The sequence below is a fragment of the Scyliorhinus torazame genome, chromosome 1 (genome assembly GCF_047496885.1).
Source record: "Scyliorhinus torazame isolate Kashiwa2021f chromosome 1, sScyTor2.1, whole genome shotgun sequence".
Lineage (NCBI taxonomy): Eukaryota > Metazoa > Chordata > Chondrichthyes > Carcharhiniformes > Scyliorhinidae > Scyliorhinus > Scyliorhinus torazame.
Genome location: NC_092707.1, coordinates 369,118,175 through 369,141,338, shown reverse-complemented (window position 1 = coordinate 369,141,338; position 23,164 = coordinate 369,118,175). Strand labels below are relative to the sequence as shown.

Below are 23,164 nucleotides of genomic sequence, written 5' to 3'. Positions count from 1 at the left end.
TGCGTCCCAGTACCATGCTTTGAGCCTGCAGAACCAAATTCAATAGGTGGCAGAAAAGCGGATGCTGGAAGCTGAAGCAAAAAAAGAAACGACTGGTCAATCTCAGCAGATCTGACAGCATCTGTGGAGAGAGAAGGGAGTTAACGTTTCGAGTCTGGATGTATCTGCCAAAGCTGGAGAGAACTGCAAATAGGGTCAGATTTATACTGTTGTGGGTGGGCGAAGTGTGGAGCAGTGGGACTGGATAGAGGACCAGCGATAGGAAGAGATTGACAAAGACATCATGGACAAAAAGTCAAAGGGAATGTAAATGGGGCTGATCAAGGCTAAGAAGGATGCTGATTAAGAAATTATTAATGTGGAAATGGCAAAACAAAGGTGAGCAGTGTGTCAATGAGCAACTAGGAACAGGGAACTGATGACCCACGTTGGGTGGGAGGAGGGGGGACAATGGTGAAGGGAAAGCAGATTGATGGATGAAATGAAAGTAAATTGATAGAAATAAAAATGGGGTGAAGGTGGAGGAGAGAGTTCACAGTCTGAAGTTGTTGAACTCATTAAGTCAGAAGGCTGTAATGTGCCTAATCGGAAGAGAAGGTGCTGTTCCTCCAGTGTGCGTTGGGCTTCACTGGACAATTGCAGCAGGCCAAGGACAGACATGTGGATGTGAGAGCAGGGTAGTGAGTTGAAATGGCAGCAACAGGAAGGTCTGGGTCCTGCTTGGATGGCATTAGATGCCAGACCATGCCCTTCGCGCAAATCTTTGTTAAACTGTCACTGCCAAGAGATGCCTTCCTCCAACAAAGACAGAGACCAAGAAATGCATGCTACACTGAGCCCACATGCTCTGAACAGTCCAGCCTCATTCCCCAGACAGTCCCTTAAACATGCCTCCGACAGTCTGGCCTCATTCTCCAGACAGTCCCTTGAACATGCCCCCGATAGTCTGCTTTATTCCCCAGACAGTCACTTAAACATGCCCCCGATAGTCTGGCCTCATTCCCCAGACAGTCCCTTAAACATGCCCCCCACAGTCTGGCCTCATTCCCCAGACAGTCCCTTAAACATGCCCCCGACAGTCTGGCCTCATTCCCCAGACAGTCACTTAAACATGCCCCCGATAGTCTGCTTTATTCCCCAGACAGTCACTTAAACATGCCCCCGATGGCCTGGCCTCATTCCACAGACAGTCCCTTAAGCATGCCCCCGACAGTCTGGCCTCATTCCCCAGACAGTCCCTTAAACATGCCCCCGATAGTCTGCTTTATTCCCCAGACAATCCCTTAAACATGCCCCCGATAGTCTGGCCTCATTCCCCAGACAGTCCCTTAAACATGCCCCCGATAGTCTGCTTCATTCCCCAGACAGTCCCTTAAACATGCCCCCGATAGTCTGGCCTCATTCCCCAGACAGTCCCTTAAACATGCCCCCGATAGTCTGGCCTCATTCCCCAGACAGTCCCTTAAACATGCCCCCGATAGTCTGGCCTCATTCCACAGACAGTCCTTTAAACATGCCCCGATAGTCTGCTTCATTCCCCAGACAATCCCTTAAACATGCCCCCGATAGTCTGCTTCATTTCCCAGACAGTCCCTTAAACATGCCCCAATAGTCTGCTTCATTCCCCAGACAGTCCCTTAAACATGCCCCCGATAGTCTGGCCTTATTCCACAGACAGTCCTTTAAACATGCCCCGATAGTCTGCTTTATTCCCCAGACAATCCCTTAAACATGCCCCGATAGTCTGCTTTATTCCCCAGACAGTCCCTTAAACATGCCCCCGACAGTCTGCTTCATTCCACAGACAGTCCTTTAAACATGCCCCGATAGTCTGCTTTATTCCCCAGACAGTCCCTTAAACATGCCCCCGATAGTCTGCTTCATTCCCCAGACAGTCCCTTAAACATGCCCCCGATAGTCTGGCCTCATTCCCCAGACAGTCCCTTAAACATGCCCCCGATAGTCTGGCCTCATTCCCCAGACAGTCCCTTAAACATGCCCCCGATAGTCTGCTTCATTCCCCAGACAGTCCCTTAAACATGCCCCGATAGTCTGGCCTCATTCCCCAGACAGTCCCTTAAACATGCCCCCGATAGTCTGGCCTCATTCCCCAGACAGTCCCTTAAACATGCCCCCGATAGTCTGGCCTCATTCCCCAGACAGTCCCTTAAACATGCCCCCGATAGTCTGCTTCATTCCCCAGACAGTCCCTTAAACATGCCCCCGATAGTCTGGCCTCATTCCCCAGACAGTCCCTTAAACATGCCCCCGATAGTCTGGCCTCATTCCAGACAGTCCCTTAAACATGCCCCCGATAGTCTGGCCTCATTCCCCAGACAGTCCCTTAAACATGCCCCCGATAGTCTGCTTCATTCCCCAGACAGTCCCTTAAACATGCCCCCGATAGTCTGGCCTCATTCCAGACAGTCCCTTAAACATGCCCCTGACAGTCTGGCCTAATGATGTTCATTGTTTTTGAGTCAATGATCACAACCGGATAGAGGCTCTGAAAAACTGTGTGAAAAATCCAAGCAAACTCAGAAGTTGGACAGTTTCTACAAAAGCTGACCATATCATGTACCAGAGACTCTGAGACCAGGGTCCTAAATCTCAGTCAAGGTAACGATGCTGATATCAGGCATGAGCTGGCTGTGATGGACTGGGAAATATTACTAAAAGGAAGGACAGTGGACCTGCAATGAATGGCAGGCATTCAAGGAACAAATAGATGAACTCCAAAAGTTGTTTATTCCTATTTGATGCAAGAGTAGAAAGGGAACTGTGGTCAAAACATTGCTTACAAGAGAAATTAGAGATAGTATTAGATGCAAAGAAGGAGCATACAAATTAGCAAGAAAAAGCAATAGACCTGAGGATTTCCGCAGTTTAAAATTCAGCAAAGGCAGACCAAGGGATTAATAAAGAAGGGGAAAATACAATATGAAAGTAAGCTAGCTGGAACAAAAAAACTGACTATAAAAGTTTCTGTAGCTACGTAAAGAGGAAAAGATTGACAAAAATGAATGTAGGTCCCTTACAGTCAGAAATGGGGGAATTCATAACAGGGAGCAAAGAAATGGCTGAGGAACTACTTATGTACTTTGCTTCTGTCTTCACAAAGGAAGACATGAATAATGTACTGGAAGTTCTGATAAACACAAGTTTTAGTGAGGAGCTGAAAGAAATCAGTATCAGTAGAGAAATGGTTTTGGAGAAATTCATGGGATTGAAGGCGGATAAATCTCCAGGGCCTGATAATTTTCATCCCAGAGTACGAAAGGAAGTGGCCCGAGAAATAGTAGATCCATTGTCATTTTCCCAAATTCTTTGGACTCTGGAATGGTTCCTACAGGTTGGAGAGTAGCTAATATAAGTAGATATAATAGATGCATGTCTTATGAAGAAAGGTTGAGGGAGGTAGGGTTTTTCTCACTGGAGAGAAGAAGGGAGAGAGGTGATTTGATAGAGGTGTACAAGGTGATGAGAAGCATGGATAGAGTGGATAGCCAGAGACTTTTCCCCAGGACGGAAATGGCTGTCATGAGGGGATATCATTTTAAGGTGATTGGGGGAAGGTATCGGGGAGATGACAGAGGCCAGTTCTTTACACAGAGAGTGGTGGGTGCGTGGAATGCACTGCCAGTGGAGACGGTGGAGTCAGAGTCATTAGGGACATTTAAGTGACTCTTAAATGTGCCGGTCCGGCACATGGACAGCAGTAAATTGAAGGGGTGTAGGTTAGGTTGATCTTAGATTAGGATAAGTGATCGGCACAATATCGTGAGCCAAAGGGCCTGTACTGTGCTGTACGGTTCTATGTTTTATAATTCTATGTTCTATGAGATAGAGAGAAAACAGGAACAATAGACCAGTGAGCCTAATGTGCTAGAGTCCATTTTCAAGGATTTCATAGATGTCATAGAATTTACAGTGCAGAAGGAGGCCATTCAGCCCATCGAGTCTGCACCGGCTCTTGGAAAGAGCACCCCACCCAAGGTCAACACCTCCACTCTATCCCCATAACCCAGCAACCCCACCCAACACTAAGGGCAATTTTGGACACTAAGGGCAATTTAACATGGCCAATCCACCTAACCTGCACATCTTTGGACTGTGGGAGGAAACCGGAGCACCCAGAGGAAACCCATGCACACACGGGGAGGATGTGCAGACTCCGCACAGACAGTGACCCAAGCCGGAATCGAACCTGGGACCCTGGAGCTGTGAAGCAATTGTGCTATTGCACAACATTTGGAAAGCAGTGGTGTAATCAAACAGTCAGTATGGATTTAGGAAAGGGAACTCATGCTTGACAAATCTACTGGAATTCTTTGAAGATGTGATGATTAGAGGTGACCAGGGAGAACAGTGGATGTAGTTTATTTAGACTTTCAGAGGGCTTTCGACAAGGACTCTCATAGCAGATTACTATGTAAAGTTAAAGCGCATGGGATCACGGGCAGTGTCTTGAGATGGATGGAAAACTGGTTAGCAGACTGAAAGCAAAGAGTTGAAATAAATGGGACTTTTTCCGATTAGCACGCAGCGGCTAGTGAGGTTCCGCAGGGATCTGTGCAAGGGCCCCAACTGTTCACATTATATATTAATGACTTGGACATGGGAACTAAATGTATTATCTCCAAATTTGCATATGATACAAAGTCAGGTGGGAGGGTAAGTGTGAGGAGGATGCAGTGATGCTTCAGCATGATTTGGACAGGCTGAGCGAGTGGGCACATGCATGGCAGATGCAGTAGAATGTGAAATTATCTACTTTGGTGGCAAAAATAGGAAGGCAGATTATTTGAATGGGTGTAAATTGAGAGACGTGGATACTCAGCGAAACCTTGATGTCCTCATGCATCAGTCGCTGAAAGTAAGCGCGCAGATGCAACAGGCAGTAAAGAAGACAAATGGTATGTTGGCCTTCATAGCGAGAGGATTTGAATATAGGAATAGGGATGCTTTACTGCAATTGTATATGGCATTGGTGAGGCCACGCCTGGAGTATTGTGTGCAGTTTTGGTGCCCTTATCTGAGGAAGGATGTTCTTGCAGTGGAGGGAGTGCAGCAAAGGTTTACCATGCGGATTCCTTCGATGGCGCGACTGTCATATGATGAGAGACTAAATTGGTTGGGATTATATTCATTGGAGTTTAGAAGAGTGAGAGTGGATCTCATAGAAACTTCTAAAATTCCAGCAGGATTAGACATGGTAGATTCAGAAAAAATGTTCCCAAGGGCGGCGCAGTGGTTAGCACTGCTGCCTCACGGCGCCGAGTCCCGGGGTTCGATCCCGGCCCTGGGTCACTGTCTGCGTGAAGTTTGCACATTCTGCATGGGTCTCACCCCCACAACCCAAAGATGTGCAGGGTAGGTGGATTGGCCACAGTAAATTGCCCCTTCATTGGAAAAAACAAGAATTGGATACTCTACATTTATAAAAAAACATGAAAGGTTTTCCCGATGGTAGGGGAGTCCAGAACTTGGGGTCATAGTTTGAGGATAAGGGATAAACCTTTTAGGGCGGCAGAGTGACACAGTGGTTAGCACTGCTGCCTCACGACGCCGAGGATCCGGGTTCGATCCTAACCCGGGTTACTCCATCCATCACTGACGAACAGAAGCTGAGCCTCCTCCACGCACGGGTCAGCCATCGCATTTCTGTCCAGCTCGACAAAGCCGCTTCCTATACAGAGGCTCTCGCACTACTTGAATGCCTCTACGTGCGGCCTGTGAATGAGGTATATGCGCGACATGTCTTCACCACTTGCCGCCAGCGCCCCGGGGAGTCGCTAGATGATTACCTACGCGACCTCAAAGCCCTCGCGCGCAACTGTGACTACCAGGCCGTTACGGCGACTCAGCACATGGAGCTCGCCGTCCGAGACGTTTACATGGCGGGGGTCCGATCGATCTATGTGAGACAGCGCCTGCTCGAAAAAGGGGCCCAGGACCTGGACAACACGGTAAAACTGGCTACCTCTCTGGAGGCCGCTTTTCAGAGCCTTACGGCATTCCCCGCCGACCAGCAATCCCCTCGTGGGCCCCCGACTCGAGACTACCCCAGGCCTGTGCAGCGCGGCCACCCGCCCATCATGGGGGGCTACCCTGCTACTTTTTCGGCCAGTTCCAACACCCCCGACTGCACTGCCCAGCCCGCAACGCGAACTGCAGCAGCTGCAGACAAAAAGGACACTTCGCCAAGGTCTGCCTGGCCAGGCCTAAGAACTCGAACTCACAGACCCGATCCACAGACTCACAGGCCCCCGGACCCCACAAGGTGGCAGCGTGTCTGCCGACTCCGCCTCTGCATAACATGTGCGGCTCATGGGGGCCGCCACCTTGGCCATCCTCCCCCACGCGGCCGGCCAAGTGCGATCCATGGGGGCCGCCATTTTGGACGCCATCTTCCTCACCGCCCGCCATCTGCTACCCCGCTGGACGCGTACGACCTACACGGACAGCCATCAGGGGGGCCGCCCCAGCACCTCCGATCATGCCACCGGCTACCCACACCTCAGCGCGGTCACCCTGGACCAGTCGCGACCTAAGCACCCCCCGGAGCTCCATGAAGGCCGTCCGGGTTAACGGGTACGAGACACCTTGCCTTTTGGTCTCCGGGAGCACAGAGAGCTTCATTCACCCGGACATGGTAAGATGCTGCTCGCTCCCAATATTCCCGACGCAACAAACCGTATCCCTCGCCTCTGGGCCGCACTCGGTGCAAATCCAAGCGTGCACTATTGCAACCCTAGCGATACAGGGCGCTGAGTACGCTAATTTTCAACTATATGTGTTCCCAGACCTCTGCGCTTCTCTCCTTTTGGGACTCGACTTCCAGTGCAACCTCAGGAGCCTAACTCTTAAGTTCGGGGGGCCCCTGCCCCCGCTCACCATATGCATCCTCGCACCCCTAAAAATCGCCCCCCCCCACCTCTTTGCAAACTTCACCGCCGATTGCAAGCCAGTAGCCACCAGGAGCAGGCGGTATAGTATGCAGGACAGGACATTCATTAGGTCCGAGGTCCAGCATCTCTTGCGGGAGGGGGGTCATAGAGGCCAGCAATAGCCCCTGGAGAGCTCAGGTGGTGGTCGTCAAGACCGAGGAAAGGTTCTGGATGGTGGTTGATTACAGCCAGACCATTAACCGGTTTAAGCAGCTCGATGCGTACCCCCTTCCCCGGATTGCAGACATGGTAAATCAGATCGCGCACTACCGCGTGTTCTCCACGGTGGATCTGAAGTCTGCATACCACCAGCTCCCAATCTGCCCGGAGAACCGCCACTACACGGCGTTTGAGGCAGGCGACCGCCTTTTCCATTTCCTCCAGGTCCCCTTTGGCGTCACGAATGGGGTTTCGGTGTTCCAAGAAGCGATGGACCGAATGGTGGACCAGTACGGGCTGCGGGCCACGTTTCCGTACTTGGACAATGTCACCATCTGCGGCCATGATCAGCAGGGCCACGACGCCAACCTCCACCGATTTCTCCAAACTGCCCAAAAACTCAACCTCACCTACAACAAGGAGAAATGCGTTTTCCGCACAACCAGGCTAGCCATCCTCGGCTACTTCTTGGAAAACGGGGTTCTAGGGCCCGATCCTGACCGTATGCGCCCCCTCCTACAACTCCCTCTCCCTCATTGCCCCAAGGCCCTGAAGAGGTGCCTTGGATTGTTCTCCTATTACGCTCAGTGGGTCCCCCAGTATGCGGACAAAGCCGCCCACTATTTAAGGCCACCCTCTTTCCACTGGCAGCCGAGGCCCGCCACGCCTTCAACTGTATCAAGGCGGACATCGCCAAAGCTGCGATGCGCGCGGTAGACGAGTCCATCCCCTTCCAGGCTGGAGAGCGACGCCTCAGAGGTCGCTCTCGCCGCCACCCTAAACCAAGCAGGCACACCGGTAGCATTTTTTTCACGCACCCTCACCACCTCCGAAATTCGACACTCGAAAAAGAAGCCCAAGCCATCATGGAAGCCGTGCAGCACTGGAGGCACTACCTCGCTGGTAGGAGGTTTACCCTCGTCACCGCCCAACGATCGGTTGCCTTCATGTTTGACAATACGCAGCGGGGCAAGATCAAGAATGATAAGATCTTGAGGTGGAGAATCAAACTCTCCACCTATAACTACGATATAGTATATCGTCCTGGGAAGCTCAACGAGCCCCCAGATGCCCTGTCCTGCGGCACATGCGCCAGCGCGCAAGATGACTGACTACGGGCTATCCACGATGACCTCTGCCACCCAGGGGTCACCCGGCTCGCCCATTACATCACGGCCCGCAACCTGCCCTACTCCACCATTGGCTATAACCAGAGACTGCCAAATCTGTGTGGAGTGTAAACCGCACTTCTATCGACCGGATAAGGCCCACCTGGTAAAGGCATCCTGGCCCTTTGAACGCCTCAGTATCGATTTCAAAGGGCCCCAACCCTCCAATAACCGCAACATGTACTTCCTTAACATCATAGATGAGTTCTCCCGCTTCCCGTTTGCCATCCACTGCCCTGATATGACCGCCCCCACTGTCATTAAAGCCCTGCATAGTGTCTTCCCCCTGTTTGTTTTCCCCAGTTATGTCCACAGCGACAGGGGCATGTCGTTCATGAGCAACAAACTGCGTCAGTACCTGCTCAGTAAGGGCATCGTCTCGAGCAGGACTACCAGTTATAACCCCAGGGGAAACGGGCAGGTGGAGAGGGAGAACCCGACGGTCTGGAAGACCGTCCTACTGACCCTGCGGTCTAGGAACCTCCCAGTTTCTCACTGGCAGGAGGTCCTCCCCAATGCGCTCCACTCTATTAGGTCCCTCCTTTGCACGGCCACAAACCAGACTCCTCATGACCGTTTGTTTGTTTTCCCTAGGGGAGCTACCTCAGGGGCCATGCTTCCGTCCTGGCTGATGACATCGGGCCCAGTCCTCCTCTGAAAACATGTTCAGAGCCATAAGACCGACCCCCTGGTAGAGAGGGTCCAGCTCCTGCACTCCAACCCACACTATGCGTACGTCAAACACCCCGATGGCCGGCAAGATACCGTCTCCCTCCGGGACCAGGCGCCCGCAGGCTCCAACACAACTCCCACTACTGCATCCCCCACACTATGTCCCGTCCAACCTACCATGTTCAGCGCCCCCACCCCTATAAGGTTCCCGCGCTCCTTCCCACCCGCCGCACCGGTCCACAGGGATGAAGCTCCGGAAGAGCAGCTCCCGGAGTCCTCGCCTGTGCCTGCTCCGGACCCACTTCCACAGCCACCCGAAGCGGCTGCAACACCAGTGCTTCGGCGGTCGCAACGTACGATCCGGGCACCGGACTGACTGGATCTATGAGCCCGTCACCCCTGCCGGACTTCATTTTTTATCAGGAGGTGAATGTGGTGAATGTATAATTACTGATAATTCACCAGTGCACTGTGTTATGTTATTAACCCTGTGGGCTCTACCTATGGGCCATTGTGTGGCTTCACCCACAGGGGATATGTTGGGGCATGTACGGGCTCCGCCCATGGCTCCACCCCTTTACAGGAAGTATAAGAGCTGCTGACCTGCGAGGCCGCCTTCAGTGTTGTACAGGTCACAGGCAGGCTCAGTTCTAAGCTGATTAAAACCACGGTTTACTTCTCCACGTGTCTTCGAGTGAATTGATGGTCGCATCAGTTTGCACATTCTCTCCAGGTCTGCACGGGTCTCACCCCCACAACCCAAAGATGTACAGAGTAGGTGGATTGACTATGCTAAATAGCCCCTTAATTGGAAACAAAATGTATTAGAAACTTTTTAAAAAAATGTTTTTAAAGGGTAAACCTTTTAAGACTGGTCGAGGAGAAATTTCTTCACCCAGGGAGTGGTGTGTCTGTGGAATTCACTACCACAGAAAACAGTTGAGGTCAAAATGTTGCGTGATTTCAAGAAGGAATTCTATATCGCTCTTGGGGCTAAAGGGATCAAGGGATATGGTGGGGGGGTGGGGTGGGGGGGGGGGGGGGGAGGCGGGATCAGAGTATTGAGTTGGATGATCAGCCATGACCATAATGAATGGTGGAGCAGGCTCGAAGGGCCGAATGGTCTACTCCTGCTTCTATTTTCTATGTTTCTATAAGTGCACGTTCTTCATCAATATTTTTCCATTTTCCCTCATCATTTCACTTGATATTGCCGAAGAAGGACACATATAATGGAATATATAATAACATGGAAGGTTACATTGATATTTTGGTGTGTTTTCTTTATTTGCCTTTAGGTAGGGAAAGTTAACAGCAAGAAAAGACAAATTAAGTCATGAAATGCAATCCCAGAAGTATCTTAACTCTCTCCATCCTATTTTGAGGTGTATTTTGAACACCTCTAGTGTTATTATTCCATCTCCGGTACCTGACAAATTGTCCCAAAAGATTACGCTGAAAAAAGAAATGCTTCTTGATATCAGCTTTAAATTTCTTTCTTATTCTCCATTCAGGTGTTTTTCTCCCACTGCAGACTTCGACTGGGAGTATTCTCAGTTTATATTTCCATTACTTAAAATTTCAAACACAGCTTCTTTCTGGACCAGTTTCAGTTTATCAAAATGATTTTCATAGTTTAAGCTCTTCACACTTGGGACGAGTCTTGTTTTTCCCTGAATTCTTTCCTGTATATTTGTCTGACGGTCACAAGAAAATAATATACCTTCTCCTCTATGGCTAAATAGGTCAGATAAAAGTCTTTGTCAGATGGATTTTAGAGAAAAAAATGGAAGCCTTCAAATGCTAGAACACTGAAATTAAATCTTCAAATAGTGGAAACTCACAGCTGGCCAATCGGTACCTGATAGTGGGTGATATATTAGCATTTTCAATGTCACAGAATCACCAAATCGTTCAGGGGCAGGAGGAGGCCATTCGGCCCACTGCGTCTGCACCGGGTCTCCAAGTCTGGGCGGCACAGCAGCACAGTGTTTAGCACTGTTGTTTCACAGCACCATGGCCCCAGGTTCGATTCCCTGCTTGGGCCACTGTCTGTGCGGAGTCCCTGGGTGGGATTCTCCCTTCTGATGGCAGAGTGTTGACGTCGTCGTAATAACCGGAGGGATTCACAACGGCGTCATCGGACCGCTAAGTGTAGCGATCCTCTGCCCTACCCACGGCACTCCAGCTGCCGATACCGGCGTGAATCCGCGCATGCGCACTGCGACCGGCACAAACTCACACGTGCGCGGTAGCGTCCTTCTCCTCGCCGGCCCCGACGCAACATGGTGTAGGGCAACAGGGGCCGGCGCAGAGTAAACGAGGCTCCCACCAGGAGAGGCTGGCCCACCGATCAGTAGGCCCCAATCGTGGGCCAGGCCACGGTGGAGCCCCCCCCCCCCCCCACTGGGGTCGGACCCCCCCCACCACCACCACCACCACCGGGGCACCTCCGACAGGATGGGCGGCGAGATCCTGCTGGGTAAGACCAAATGTGAACGCCGCCGGCGTGACTCGGACTTTTTTGGCAGCCACTCGGCCCGACCCAGGTGGAGAATCGCCACGGGGGGGCGGGGGGGGGGGGGGGGGGGGCGCCGTGTAGAGCACAGTGGTTAGTACTGCTGCCTCACATTGACAGATGCCTGAGTTCGATTCCGACCTTGGATGACTGTGTGGAGTTTGCACATTCTTACCATGTCTGCATGGGCTCCCTCCGGGTGCTCCGGTTTCGTCCCACAGTCCAAAAATGTGTAGGTTAGGTGGATTGGCCATGATAAATTGCCCCAATGTGGGGTTACAGGGGTGGGGTTGGGCCTGTGCAAGGTGCTCTTTCAGAGGCTTGGTGCAGACTCGATGGTCCAAATGGCCTCCTTCTGCACTGTAGGGATTCTATGATTCTATTCTATGATTCTGTATTGTGTCTCCATGTTCTTCCTCCTAAAATGCATCACATCACACTTTTCCACACTGAACTTCATAGTTACATAGTCACATAGAGCATACAGTGCAGGAGGAGGCCATTTAGCCCATCGAGTTTGCAACGACCCACTTAAGCCGTCTCTTCCACCCTATCCCTGTAACCCAATAACCCCTCCTAACCTTTTTTGGTCACTAAGGACAATTTATCACGGCCAATCCACCTACCTGCACGTTTTTGGACTTGTGGGAGGAAACCGGAGCACCCGGAGGAAACCCACGCAGACACGGGGAGAACGTGCAGACTCCGCACAGACAGTGACCCAGCGGGAAATCGAATCACCATGAAGCCACAGTGCTACCCACTTGTGCTACCGTACTGCCACCTATCTGCCCACTCCACCAACAAATATAACCCTTCCTCACATTGTGCTCGTTTCTAGTTAAAGCTCCTACTGCAAAAGTTGAGCTCTTTTCCCCCAGCTGCTGGCTGGTCCACCATGCATTTTTGTACTTTTATTTACACAATCAATCATCCAGTCTGGAATACAGAACAGGTTCCTTCGGCCACATGGTCTTTTCTCATTACTTTCTTGTATATCACTCCATTCACCCAGCACCAGTGAAATATCCAGCATAAAAGTAGACAATTTAAAGATGAGTGTGTCTAATTTCTAATACAAAGCTATATTGTATGAACATGACACGGAGAAGAAGATCGCTAAAAATGAGCCATTCATTCAGTCGCTGCCATCGCTCATTGTGTCGGTGGCTCTTGTATGTTACGTGGATCAAGCCGGTGGTAATTTGTCTTGCATTTACCACACAAGCTGCTCGTATATCTTGCTGCAGTCATTCTTTTTGTGCAACAGATGGAAAGCATCATACAGATTTTCTTCTTTCTCCAGATAACCTTCCCACTGGCTCACACTGTTCCTTTGAAGAAGAGGATTGTGGATGGTCGTCAGTTACCTCTGAGATGGATGAACCAAGTTGGAAGTTAAAGGAAAGTCAGTCAGCCCGTGAAGAAGAGAGAAACAATCTTTGTTATTCAGAAGGTACCTTATTCAAATGTTTTTATTTTCTTCACCAATAACCTAGTGGTTTTTCACTGAGTGGTTTAGCACTAACAATTGATTTGCCTGTGCCCTACCTAAGTGACCACTTTCTGGATCTGAAAATAAAATGCCACTTTCCTCATGTATGTACAAATATTAATATGAATTCTGAATAAGATGTATGGGATTTTTGAAGTTATCCAATCTCTGCAAGTAAATACATCAGAAACCCTGGATTCTACATCTTGTGGTATTGCCCAGAGGGAGATGACAAACTGTAGCGTCTGAAAATCAATATTCCTAGCGATGTATTCTTGGCCTAAGTCTTTCACTCAGATTGGGGTCCTGTTTCAGACGGCCTCTCCCCCAGCACAAGCATGGGGAGGGACGGAATTGGGACTTCCCTGTCCTTAGCCTAGATTATGCTGATTGGCCAATGCACCAGATCAACCAGATACATCTACCATTGACTTGACTTTAGTTACTAAACAGGCACAGATAAATTTATAAAATGTATGTGTACTTCCCCCATCCTCAATGCTGAGAATCTTCGCCATCCTTGTCAAATCCCTTCATTCCCTTCTTTAAATCATCCTCGGTATCGTTCCTTTTCTTTGCTCTTCCTTCCCCCAGTTCCCCTCTACTCTGCCTGATCCAATCCTCTTTCGCTGTATCCATACCCCTCCACTCCTTTTTCCCTATCCTATCCCTCATCTACCATCTCTCACCTTTGCAACTTTCCCATTCTGTTACCATCCTCCTGTCCACTGCTGCCGCTTACCCCATCGCTCGCTCCCCACCCACTGCCATTCCCTTCACCATCTCTTTCTCTTGCTTTCTCATTTCTTCCCTCCACTACTTTGTCATCACCCTCCCTTTTCAGCCTGCAGCCTCTCCCTTCCACTTTCCCATTATGTCCTCAACTTGATTCGCCCACTAACCCCATAAGATCTTGCATTGTGTACTTGACCTTAACTCCCCATGTGCAATGCAACAGGAGATTACAAGTATCTTATAAACTACATGGTTTACCCTATCCAGCCTGGGCAGGTAGGCAGTTGAACTATCTCACTATTTACATGCCTGGAGTTACCAGGACCATAATCTCTGTGACATTAACCTGTAACCAAATCAAAACCCGAAGAGTCCTACTTTACATTGCACATTGACCGCATTTTAACCCAGTCCTGAGTGGGAATCCAACCTCCCATTCCCCTCCAATCCCCACCCTCTTGATCGTTTCTATCTACCTTGTCCCTCTCTATCACTGGCTCCCTTCTCCCCACCGACCCCCTTCCAATCTTCATCTTCTCCCTGCTCCTGAAACCAGCTTCCTCCCCATAGTCCCAAATTCCAAAGACCTTCCATCGGGGCCTCTCTCTCCCCATTCCCTTCAGCAATCACTGCCTTGCCCCTCCAGCCCCAATTGTTGAACTCCCTCGTCCATCGTCACCTTGGACACCTCCCTCCCTACCTCCCAATTGTAGCCTCTTCAGTCCCCCACCAATCGCCTGGGACCTTGCGGTCCCCGGCTGCAGCTAAACACCGCTGGTGTCCTCTCCCATTCGTCCATTTGGCCAGCTGCCGGGTAGGAACATGTTGAGAAATGTTGCTGAGACCCTGCTGTTAATACCTTCTCCCTGGACCCTCCCCAGAAACACTGTGGGCTCTGTAGTTCAGATTGAGGAACCCCAGAGAAGGTAAAACAGAGTTGTTACAGGGCAATCGCTGTGCGACTCTATAATCCCAGCAGAACACCAGTCACAGAGGGAGGTGACAGTGTAAATGTGAACACAGGAATTTATTACTCTGAATCATGGCACAAAAAACATAACAATGGGATTTACTGATTTGAAGGTTTTGTCGCCGGGTAGGGTGTTTTGCCAGGTGCTATCAAAGAAATGGCGGTGGCTTTCTGCATTTCCCACACTGCTGGTGGAGAGAGTGAATATTTAAATTCATGGCTGGGGTGCTGATTTAACAGATTACCTTACACCAGATTGTGTCTTGCTTCTTGAGTGTTGTTGCAACTGCAGCGAGCTGCAGGCATGGGCTGCTTCATTATCTTAGGAATTGAGAATGGAGCTGAACTCCGCGTTCGTCAATGAAAAGTCCTACTTCTGACCTTATTGTCGACGAAGGTCATTAACAAAGCAGCTAAAGATAATTGGGCCAAGGAGGCTGTCTTCAGGAACTCCTGCAGGGATATATACTAGGGCAGGCACACTCCACCAACCGCAATCAGCTTCCTTTGTGCCAGGATTGTCTCTAGCCACAGGAGAGCTTTCCCCCAATGCGCATTAACTTCAGTTTTACTGAAGCTACACTCTGTCAAATGCGACATTGATAGCATCTTCTGCAGAATTAAATGGATGCTGCTATCAGAAAAGATTAAACAAATGGGTCCATTCAAAGTAATGCAGGCAGCATGTAAACTCTGAGCAGGGGCCCCAAGCTTGTGTGAGGCTAACACCACTTAAAGCTATCCTGCACCTCTTAAAGTGTAAGTGCATTCAGGCTGTAGCAGCTAGTGGGAGTGGCTGAGGAAGAGCGGCTGACCTATAGAAAAATAAGGATGGTGCAGCATGGTAGAGGGAGGGTTCCCAGATTTTGTGATGCAATCCTCGAGGCCCTGTTGCAGGAGGTAGACAGGAGGAGAGTGGCCCTCTTCCCATAAGGGAAGGCCATTCAGATAAGATGAAGAAGGGAGTGGGAGCAGATAGCCACAGAGGTCAATGCGAACAATCTCACCCTGTAGGACTGCAGGGAGTTTAATGATGTCACAATGGTAAGTGTGATCTGCACCACCAGTCAGGAACCAGTGCTCCCAATTCCGACAGCGGCGCATCAGAAGTGTGCAACACCGAATGCATGACTCTGATCCAGTCAGTGCAACGGATCCAGATGATGAATACCTGGACAACACTCACCGAGTGGGCATTATTACAAAGTGCGAATACGCCACACCGGACAGATCGCAAGTCCAATCAATCCTGGTCGTGGATTCCAAGGACGAATGGCATGCAGCGATGAAGGTCAACCACTGCCCCATCCAGTTCAAACTGGACACAGGTGCCTCCGCCAACCTGATTTCGCAGGTGGACTTCAAGAGAATCAAGAAGCCCCACAGAATCCTTCCAGCTGCCTGCAGACTCCTGAACTACAATGGAAACGGAATCAAGGCCATGCCACCTGCAGGTGTCCTGCCGACACACACAAGCAAGCTTACGCTTCAAGATTGTTAAACCAGACAGGGTGTCCCTGCTAGGTGCGCACGCCTGCAAGCAACTGAACCTCATTCAAAGGGTCTACACCACGACACCGTCCCATTCGGATCTTCAGGCCAGCATCGACGACATCCTAACCCAGTACCCAGATGTAATTAGAGGGATGGGCACACTGCCATATGAGTACAAGTTTCTACTGCAGCCTGATGCCAAGCCAGTGGTCCACGCACCACGACGAGTCCCTGCTCCACTGAGAGAGCGCCTGAAGGCAGAGCTCACAACTCTACAACAAAAAGGGATCATCGCCAAGGTCACTGAACCAACCAACTGGGTCAGCTCGATGGTGTGCGTAAAGAAGCCTTCGGGGGACCTACGCATCTGAATTGACCCCAAGGATCTAAACAAAAACATTATGCGGGAACATTACCCCATCCTGAAGAGGGAAGAAATCATGAGTGAGATGGCACATGCGCGCTTCTTCACAAAATTGGACGCATCCCAAGGATTTTGGCAAATCCAGCTTGAAGAATCCAGCAGAAGGCTCTGCACCTTCAACACGCCTTTTGGCAGATTCTGCTACAACCGAATGCCATTTGGCATCATCTCGGCATCAGAGATTTTCCATCGCATCATGGAACAGATGATGGAGGGAATAGAAGGGATTTGTGTCTACTTTGAAGATATCACGGGCGTCATTCTCCGACCCCCCGCCGGGTTGGAGAATCGCTGGGGGCTGCCGTGAATCCCGCCCCCGCCGGTTGCCGAAGTCTCCGGCACCGGATATTCAGCGGGGCGGGAATCGGGCCGTGCCGGTTGGCGGGCCCCCCGCTGGATTCTCCGGCCCAGATGGGCCGAAGTCCCGCCGATAAATTGCCTGTCCCACCGGCGTGGATTAAACCACCTTTTGAACGGCGGGACAAGGCGGCGTGGGCGGGCTCCGGGGTCCTGGGGGGGGGACGCGGGGCGATCTGGCCCCGGGGGTGCCCCCACGATGGCCTGGCCCGCGATCGGGGCCCACCGATCCGCGGGCGGGCCTGTGCCGTGGGGGCACTCTTTCCCTTCCACCTCCGCCACGGTCTCCACCATGGCGGAGGCGGAAGAGACTCCCTCCACTGCGCATGCGTGGGAAACTATCAGCGGCCGCTGACGCTCCCGCGCATGCGCCACCCGGAGATGTCATTTCTGCGCCAGCTGGCGGGGCAACAAAGGCCGTTTCCGCCAGCTGGCGGGGCGGAAATCCCTCTGGCGTCGGCCTAGCCCCTCAATGTTGGGGCTCGGCCCCCAAAGATGCGGAGCATTCCGGACCTTTGGGGCGGCGCGATGCCCATCTGATTGGCGCCGTTTTGGGCGCCAGTCGGCGGACATCGCGCCGTTTCGCCCCATAATCTGGTCCACAACCCCAGTGGAACATGTGTCACAACTCAAGGAAATATTCCAATGCATACATGAACATGGCCTCAAGCTAAACAGGTCCAAGTGCTGTTTTGGGACATCCACGCTGAAGTTCCTGGGCGATCAGATTTCGCGACATGGTGTGCGCCCGGACACAGACAAAATTAAAGCCATCGAGGCGATGAAAGTCACCGAGGACAAGAAGGCAGTACTGCGCTTCCTGGGAATGGTCAATTTCCTTGGCAAGTTCATCGCAAATCTGGCCACACACACCACGGCCCTACACAAACTGGTGAAAAAATCAACCGCCTTTGAGTGGAAGGCGGAGCACCGAACAGAGTGGCTGGAGCTGAAAGCCAGGCTCACCACTGCACCCGTCCTTGCATTCTTTGACCCAGACCGAGAGACCAAGATATCCACAGATGCGAGTCAGGATGGCATTGGAGCGGTGTTGCTTCAAAGAGACAACATGTCATCCTGGGCCAGTAGTATACGCGTCACGGGCAATGACACCCACTGAGACCAGATATGCGCAGATTGAGAAGGAATCTTCATGATTATGTGTACGGCTTGCCAACATTTACTGTTGAGACGGATCATAGACCTCTGGTCCACATTATCCAAAAGGACCTGAACGACATGATGCCTCGTTTACAGAGAATTCTGCTCAAACTCCGGAGGTATGATTTCAATTTGGTGTACACACCTGGCAAGGAGCTCATCATCGCTGATGCATTGTCCCGCTCCGTCAACTCACCCAGTGAACCACTGGAGATCATCCAGCACATTGAATTGCAGGTACAACTGTGTGCAAGCACTCTCCCAGCCACAGATGAGAAGATCGTTCTCATCCAAGAAGAGACGGCCAAAGACCCCCTGTTGCAGCGAGTCATCCACAACCTCAGCAATGGCTGGTAGAAAGGGCAATGCTCTCAATTCTACATCAAGGACGACCTGACGCTGATCGACAGCATCCTGCTCAAGCTGTACAGGATAGTCATTTCGCTACGTCTCCAGAGCATGGTGCTGCGGCAAATTCATGAGGGACACCTGGGCGTAAAAAAGTGCAGATGCAGGGCCCAGCAAGCTGTCTACTGGCCCGGCATCAACCAGGACATCACGGATGTGGTCCTGAACTGCGAAACCTGTCAGTGGTTCCAACCAGCGCAGAGCAAGGAGACGCTCCAACCACATGACCTAGAGACCTCTCCGTGGTCCAAGGTTGGCATTGACCTATTCCACGCGAATGGTCGCGACTATATCTTAATCATCGATTACTTTTCGAACTATCCTGAGGTGCTGAAGCTGCCAGATCTCACCTCACGGACTGTCATCAAAGCGTGTAAAGAGACATTCTCACGGCATGGCATCCCGAACACCGTCATGAGCGACAATGGCCCGTGCTTCCACAGTCGAGAATGGTCCACGTTTGCCAAGAGCTACAATTTCCGGCATGTCACCTCCAGTTAGACTGAGTTACTACAGTTAGATTAACAGAGAGTCAAACTCATTTGAGAACTGTGTTAATCGTTCAATAAACACGTTGAACTCATTTCAGAGTCTGGAGCATCCTTTAGTTAAGACTGCATCAAGTAGCACCCTGTGTTATCCGAAGCAGCATAACACAACACTCTACAACAAGGATGTTTGTCAGCCAATCAAAGCCCGTATTCAGGTACCAGCTGCCCGTTCCTATGCCAGGAACCTTTGCCCCACTACCCAACTAGGCATTGGTGGAGCCTATTAATGGAACTATCCAAACAACCTACATGCGATGAGTGGTCCAATCAGTTGAGGCAATGCCCACTGGGGCTTTAGATCAGGAGCAAAGGACGCTGCTTATGAGTTAAGATTACGTTCGGCTGAGACTGACACAGAGAGATTAATTAGTGTCTATTAATTAGTGTTGGAATTGGTGGTGTCTGTGTGGACTGCGGAATGTTGAAGATTTCCCCCTTGACAGCGGGGAGAGGAATTGTTCAGACTCAGGAGAGGAACTTTGTAGAGGCAGGTTTATTCCCTCTCACTCGGCGTCACACTGAATCATTGTTCACAGTTGATGGAAACAGCCAATGTGACTCAAAACCAGGTGAGCAGCTTGACGGGAGCTGAGCCCTGTAGCTACTTTCTGATGTATCTTTGTTGTTGCCAATCACACGTGTATTACATTAAACTGCTTAAAATATACAGCACAGGGAGAGACCATTCAGCTCAACTAGCCAGAGTTGGCAACCCTACTACTTCACCTGGTACAAAAGGCTCTCTCACTGGTCTTAAAGTAACTCCTCTGCCGCACCTGCTGCAGGCCCGGACAAGGGAGTCAGCCATATGTGCAGCCTCTGTATTTTACGCACAAAGACAAGGAAAGCAGTTTTACTGTAGCTGTGTATAACAACAGCTCTCACAAATGTCAGTGTCTTATGTGCCTCATCCACAGCAGAAACCCCCAAAACTCCAAAATTGAAATCTGCTTCAGTGAAGAAAGGAGCCTTTTTTCACACAGTTGAATAGTCCAGGCTTCAACCCATTGCTTGCAAAACAGAAACTCTTTTCTTTCCTCAGAACATTTCTTCCCGGCATTTAAAAGAAAATCAAAGTTCTCTCGAGTGCAGAAAGCTTTCTTCAGAATGGCAACAAATCGGATCAAGGGGCCTAACATTTGCTGAATATTAATTGACTGATATGACAATGTCGCACAATGAAGATGGTGGTGCAGAAGGCAATGGACACAAAATGAAGTTAAAATGGATATCGCGATGTAATTTAAGAGCGGCATGGTTGCACAGTGGTTAGCACTGTTGCTTCACAGCGCCAGGTACCCAGGTTCAATTTCCGGCTTGGGTATCTGTCTGTGCGAAGTCTGCACGTTCTCCCTGTGTCTGCGTGGGTTTCCTCCGGGTGCTCCGGTTTCCTCCCGAAAGACATGCTGTTAGGTGGTTTGGACATTCTGAATTCTCCCTCAATGTACCCGAACAGGCGTCGGAGTGTGGCAACCAGGGGATTTTCACAGTAACTTCAATGCAGTGTTAATGTAAGCCTGCTTGTGACACTAATAAAGATTATGTTTATTATAAAATGGGCCCTGAAAAAGAAAAGACTTTAAAATGAAACATCATTCAGCAGGGTGACATAAAGCGAGGACTTGCTGTAGAAATTGACAAGGGGCCGGATTCTCCGAGCCTCCGCGCCAAAATCGCGATTCGCACGGGGCCGGAGAATGGGCGTCAAACCCAAGATTGGGTCCGCGCCGCTCCCGCGAGAATCGCTGCCAAACGGGCGCGTGCGGTCGACGCGGCGCCGGTCGGGGGCCATTGAAAGAGGGCCCTGCAGCGATTCTCTGAGTGCAGCTGGCCGAGTTCCAGCCGGCGTGGTTCTCTCATGGTTCTACCCAGCGGCAACTGCTGACTTAGTCCACGGCCGCACTGGTGGAGGGCGGATGGATCATTTTCGGGGGGGCCTCCAGGATGGACAGGCTATCAATCGGGGGCCACCGATCCACGGGCCGCGCGATCTGGGGGAGGGGCGATCTTCTTGGTGCCGGTCCGTGGTGCAGCCGACGCAGGCTGCCGCCGTGCGCATACGCGGACACCCGACCGGAAGTGCAGGGCCCCGTATCGGCAGCCAGAGCTGCGAAGACTACTCCGGGGTCCTGCTAGCTCCCTGCAAGTCTAGAGTGATTTGCGCGCATTTTTTCACGAGCGTAGGGACATAGCCCCATTATTGTAGAATCCCACCGAAGATGCTGGCAGCATTCTTGCAAACCAACGTTCATTTAGCGAGTGCTAATCTTTGTGGTTATGGTACATCTCAGCACTGAGCCTTGCAGAGCCATGTGTGTAAGGTCCATGGAAACCTGCACCGTGAGGGAGCCTGCGAGACTGGAAAAGTCACATGTGCACTCTGCCTGCTTCTCTCTGCTCAGGAGGAATACTATGACCTCCCCACTTGTGGGGTAGAGCCTCTGTTGCCTCTCTGATGCAGCAGTGGACAGTGAGCTGGGAGAAGTTAGATCCAAACCTGCTCCTGTCTGGAAATAGCCAACACCAAGAAAATCAGTCTCCTTCACAGCCATTGGCAGCACCATCGTCTCCTCTGAGGCTGCAGGCCTGGTTCCACGAGGTGTCAGAATTCTGTGAGCGCCTCCTTAAAGCACAAACGAGGCACCCACTGCTTCTGGATTAGGTGCAGGTAAGAGATTTGTGCCTGAAAGATCATTGACGTTTCGGGCCTCCTGCGGAGAACCCTCATTCCCTTCATCCTCCCTCCCTCTAGGAGCAGCTTGAACTCTTATTGCTCCCTCCGCACCATCACTCCCTCATGCTGCAGCCCTGGAGAGATTGCAACTATAGCGCTCTATGACTGGGAGCAAATGGTGTGTCTGGGACCCTTGCAGATGCAACAATGAGCTCTCCATGTGCAGGGCCACTCCCTGCAACCCACTGTAACCAATTCCTAAATACTTCCACAAACTCAACCAGAGCCAGTAGAAAGTAATCTGTAACTAACTTGCACGCCATAGGTTATCCTTTTAAATACTGGCATGGCATCCTTCCTAATGTTGGGCACATGGTCACATGGTTAGACAAAAGCGGTAACTGGGTGGTGGGCTCCAAAGTTGCAGCGCATTTTACATCACCTCTGATTTTTATTTTGGTGGATGCCACTTGGCAGAAGATGGGACACGAATCTGCAATGTACCGTTTTGTGGCTCGATGTGCTGAATCACAGACATATCAAACTGATCCTGTCTCAGACATACAAAACTGGCATCCCATTCCTCACTCCTAACCTCTCACCATTAACAGAGGAACGGAAGAATGTGTCCCAGAATAATCCAATTTCAATTGGAGTGGCAGTCTCGGTTTAACTCACAGGCGAGATGTAGGTTGTTATCCGTTAACATGCTTGTGTTTTTTAGTCACGATTGGATGAAAGATGATGTCAACATCAATCAGGACTGAGAATCAATCCACTCGGGAGCTTTGTAAAACCAGCACAGCCGGGTCACCACGACCTTGTACTCATCATATTCATTTGTCAGTATTACGGGCAGCGTAGTCTTATTCCAAGGAACAGAAAATCAATCATATTGATATTGCTCTGGTGCATAACCTACTTGTGATTAGAGTCAATTGAAGCAGTTTATTGATGAACGATTCCCTTGGTAAAATTGGAAAATTTCTGTATCATACACTAAATACGCCCTTTCACGGCTATCTGTATAAGTTCACAGCAATGTAAATCACTGTTTTTCTGGTCAATTGATCATTCGTTTTTTGGCGGAAGAGCATCCTGATTGGGGGCAGGGGGGCAGGGAGGGACAATACCAGTGCCACCTGTCTTAGCCGTCACTTAGATGTTTCAATGCCGGTGGCTAATTGGCAAGAATCTGTGATCTCTTCCCCCGTTTCCTGAACGTAATAATTAGGCCCTTGCACCATACCTTGTCCTCTGGTGATTAAGCCTCTGAATCCTCAGTTGCTATTGCGTTTTCTTCCATTTCGCTCCGTCACTTTGTACGATGTTTGGATGGCTCATTCTATTGTGGAATATTGTAGTCAGGTGACCCTTTGCATATGACTCCTTAATTGTATTAACCTTAAGTCCAATAGAGTTGTTTT

The 23,164-nt window shown here is 50.6% G+C and overlaps 1 protein-coding gene across 1 annotated transcript in view; it reads left to right on the top strand.

Moving 5' to 3' along the window:
- Positions 1-23,164, top strand: part of LOC140426516 (ALK tyrosine kinase receptor-like) — a 1,637,280-nt gene that overhangs the window by 1,155,003 nt on the left and 459,113 nt on the right. The window contains exon 7 of the mRNA XM_072511388.1: positions 12,775-12,924. Coding sequence (XP_072367489.1) covers positions 12,775-12,924 — 150 coding nt within the window. The remainder of the gene's footprint in view (positions 1-12,774; positions 12,925-23,164) is intronic.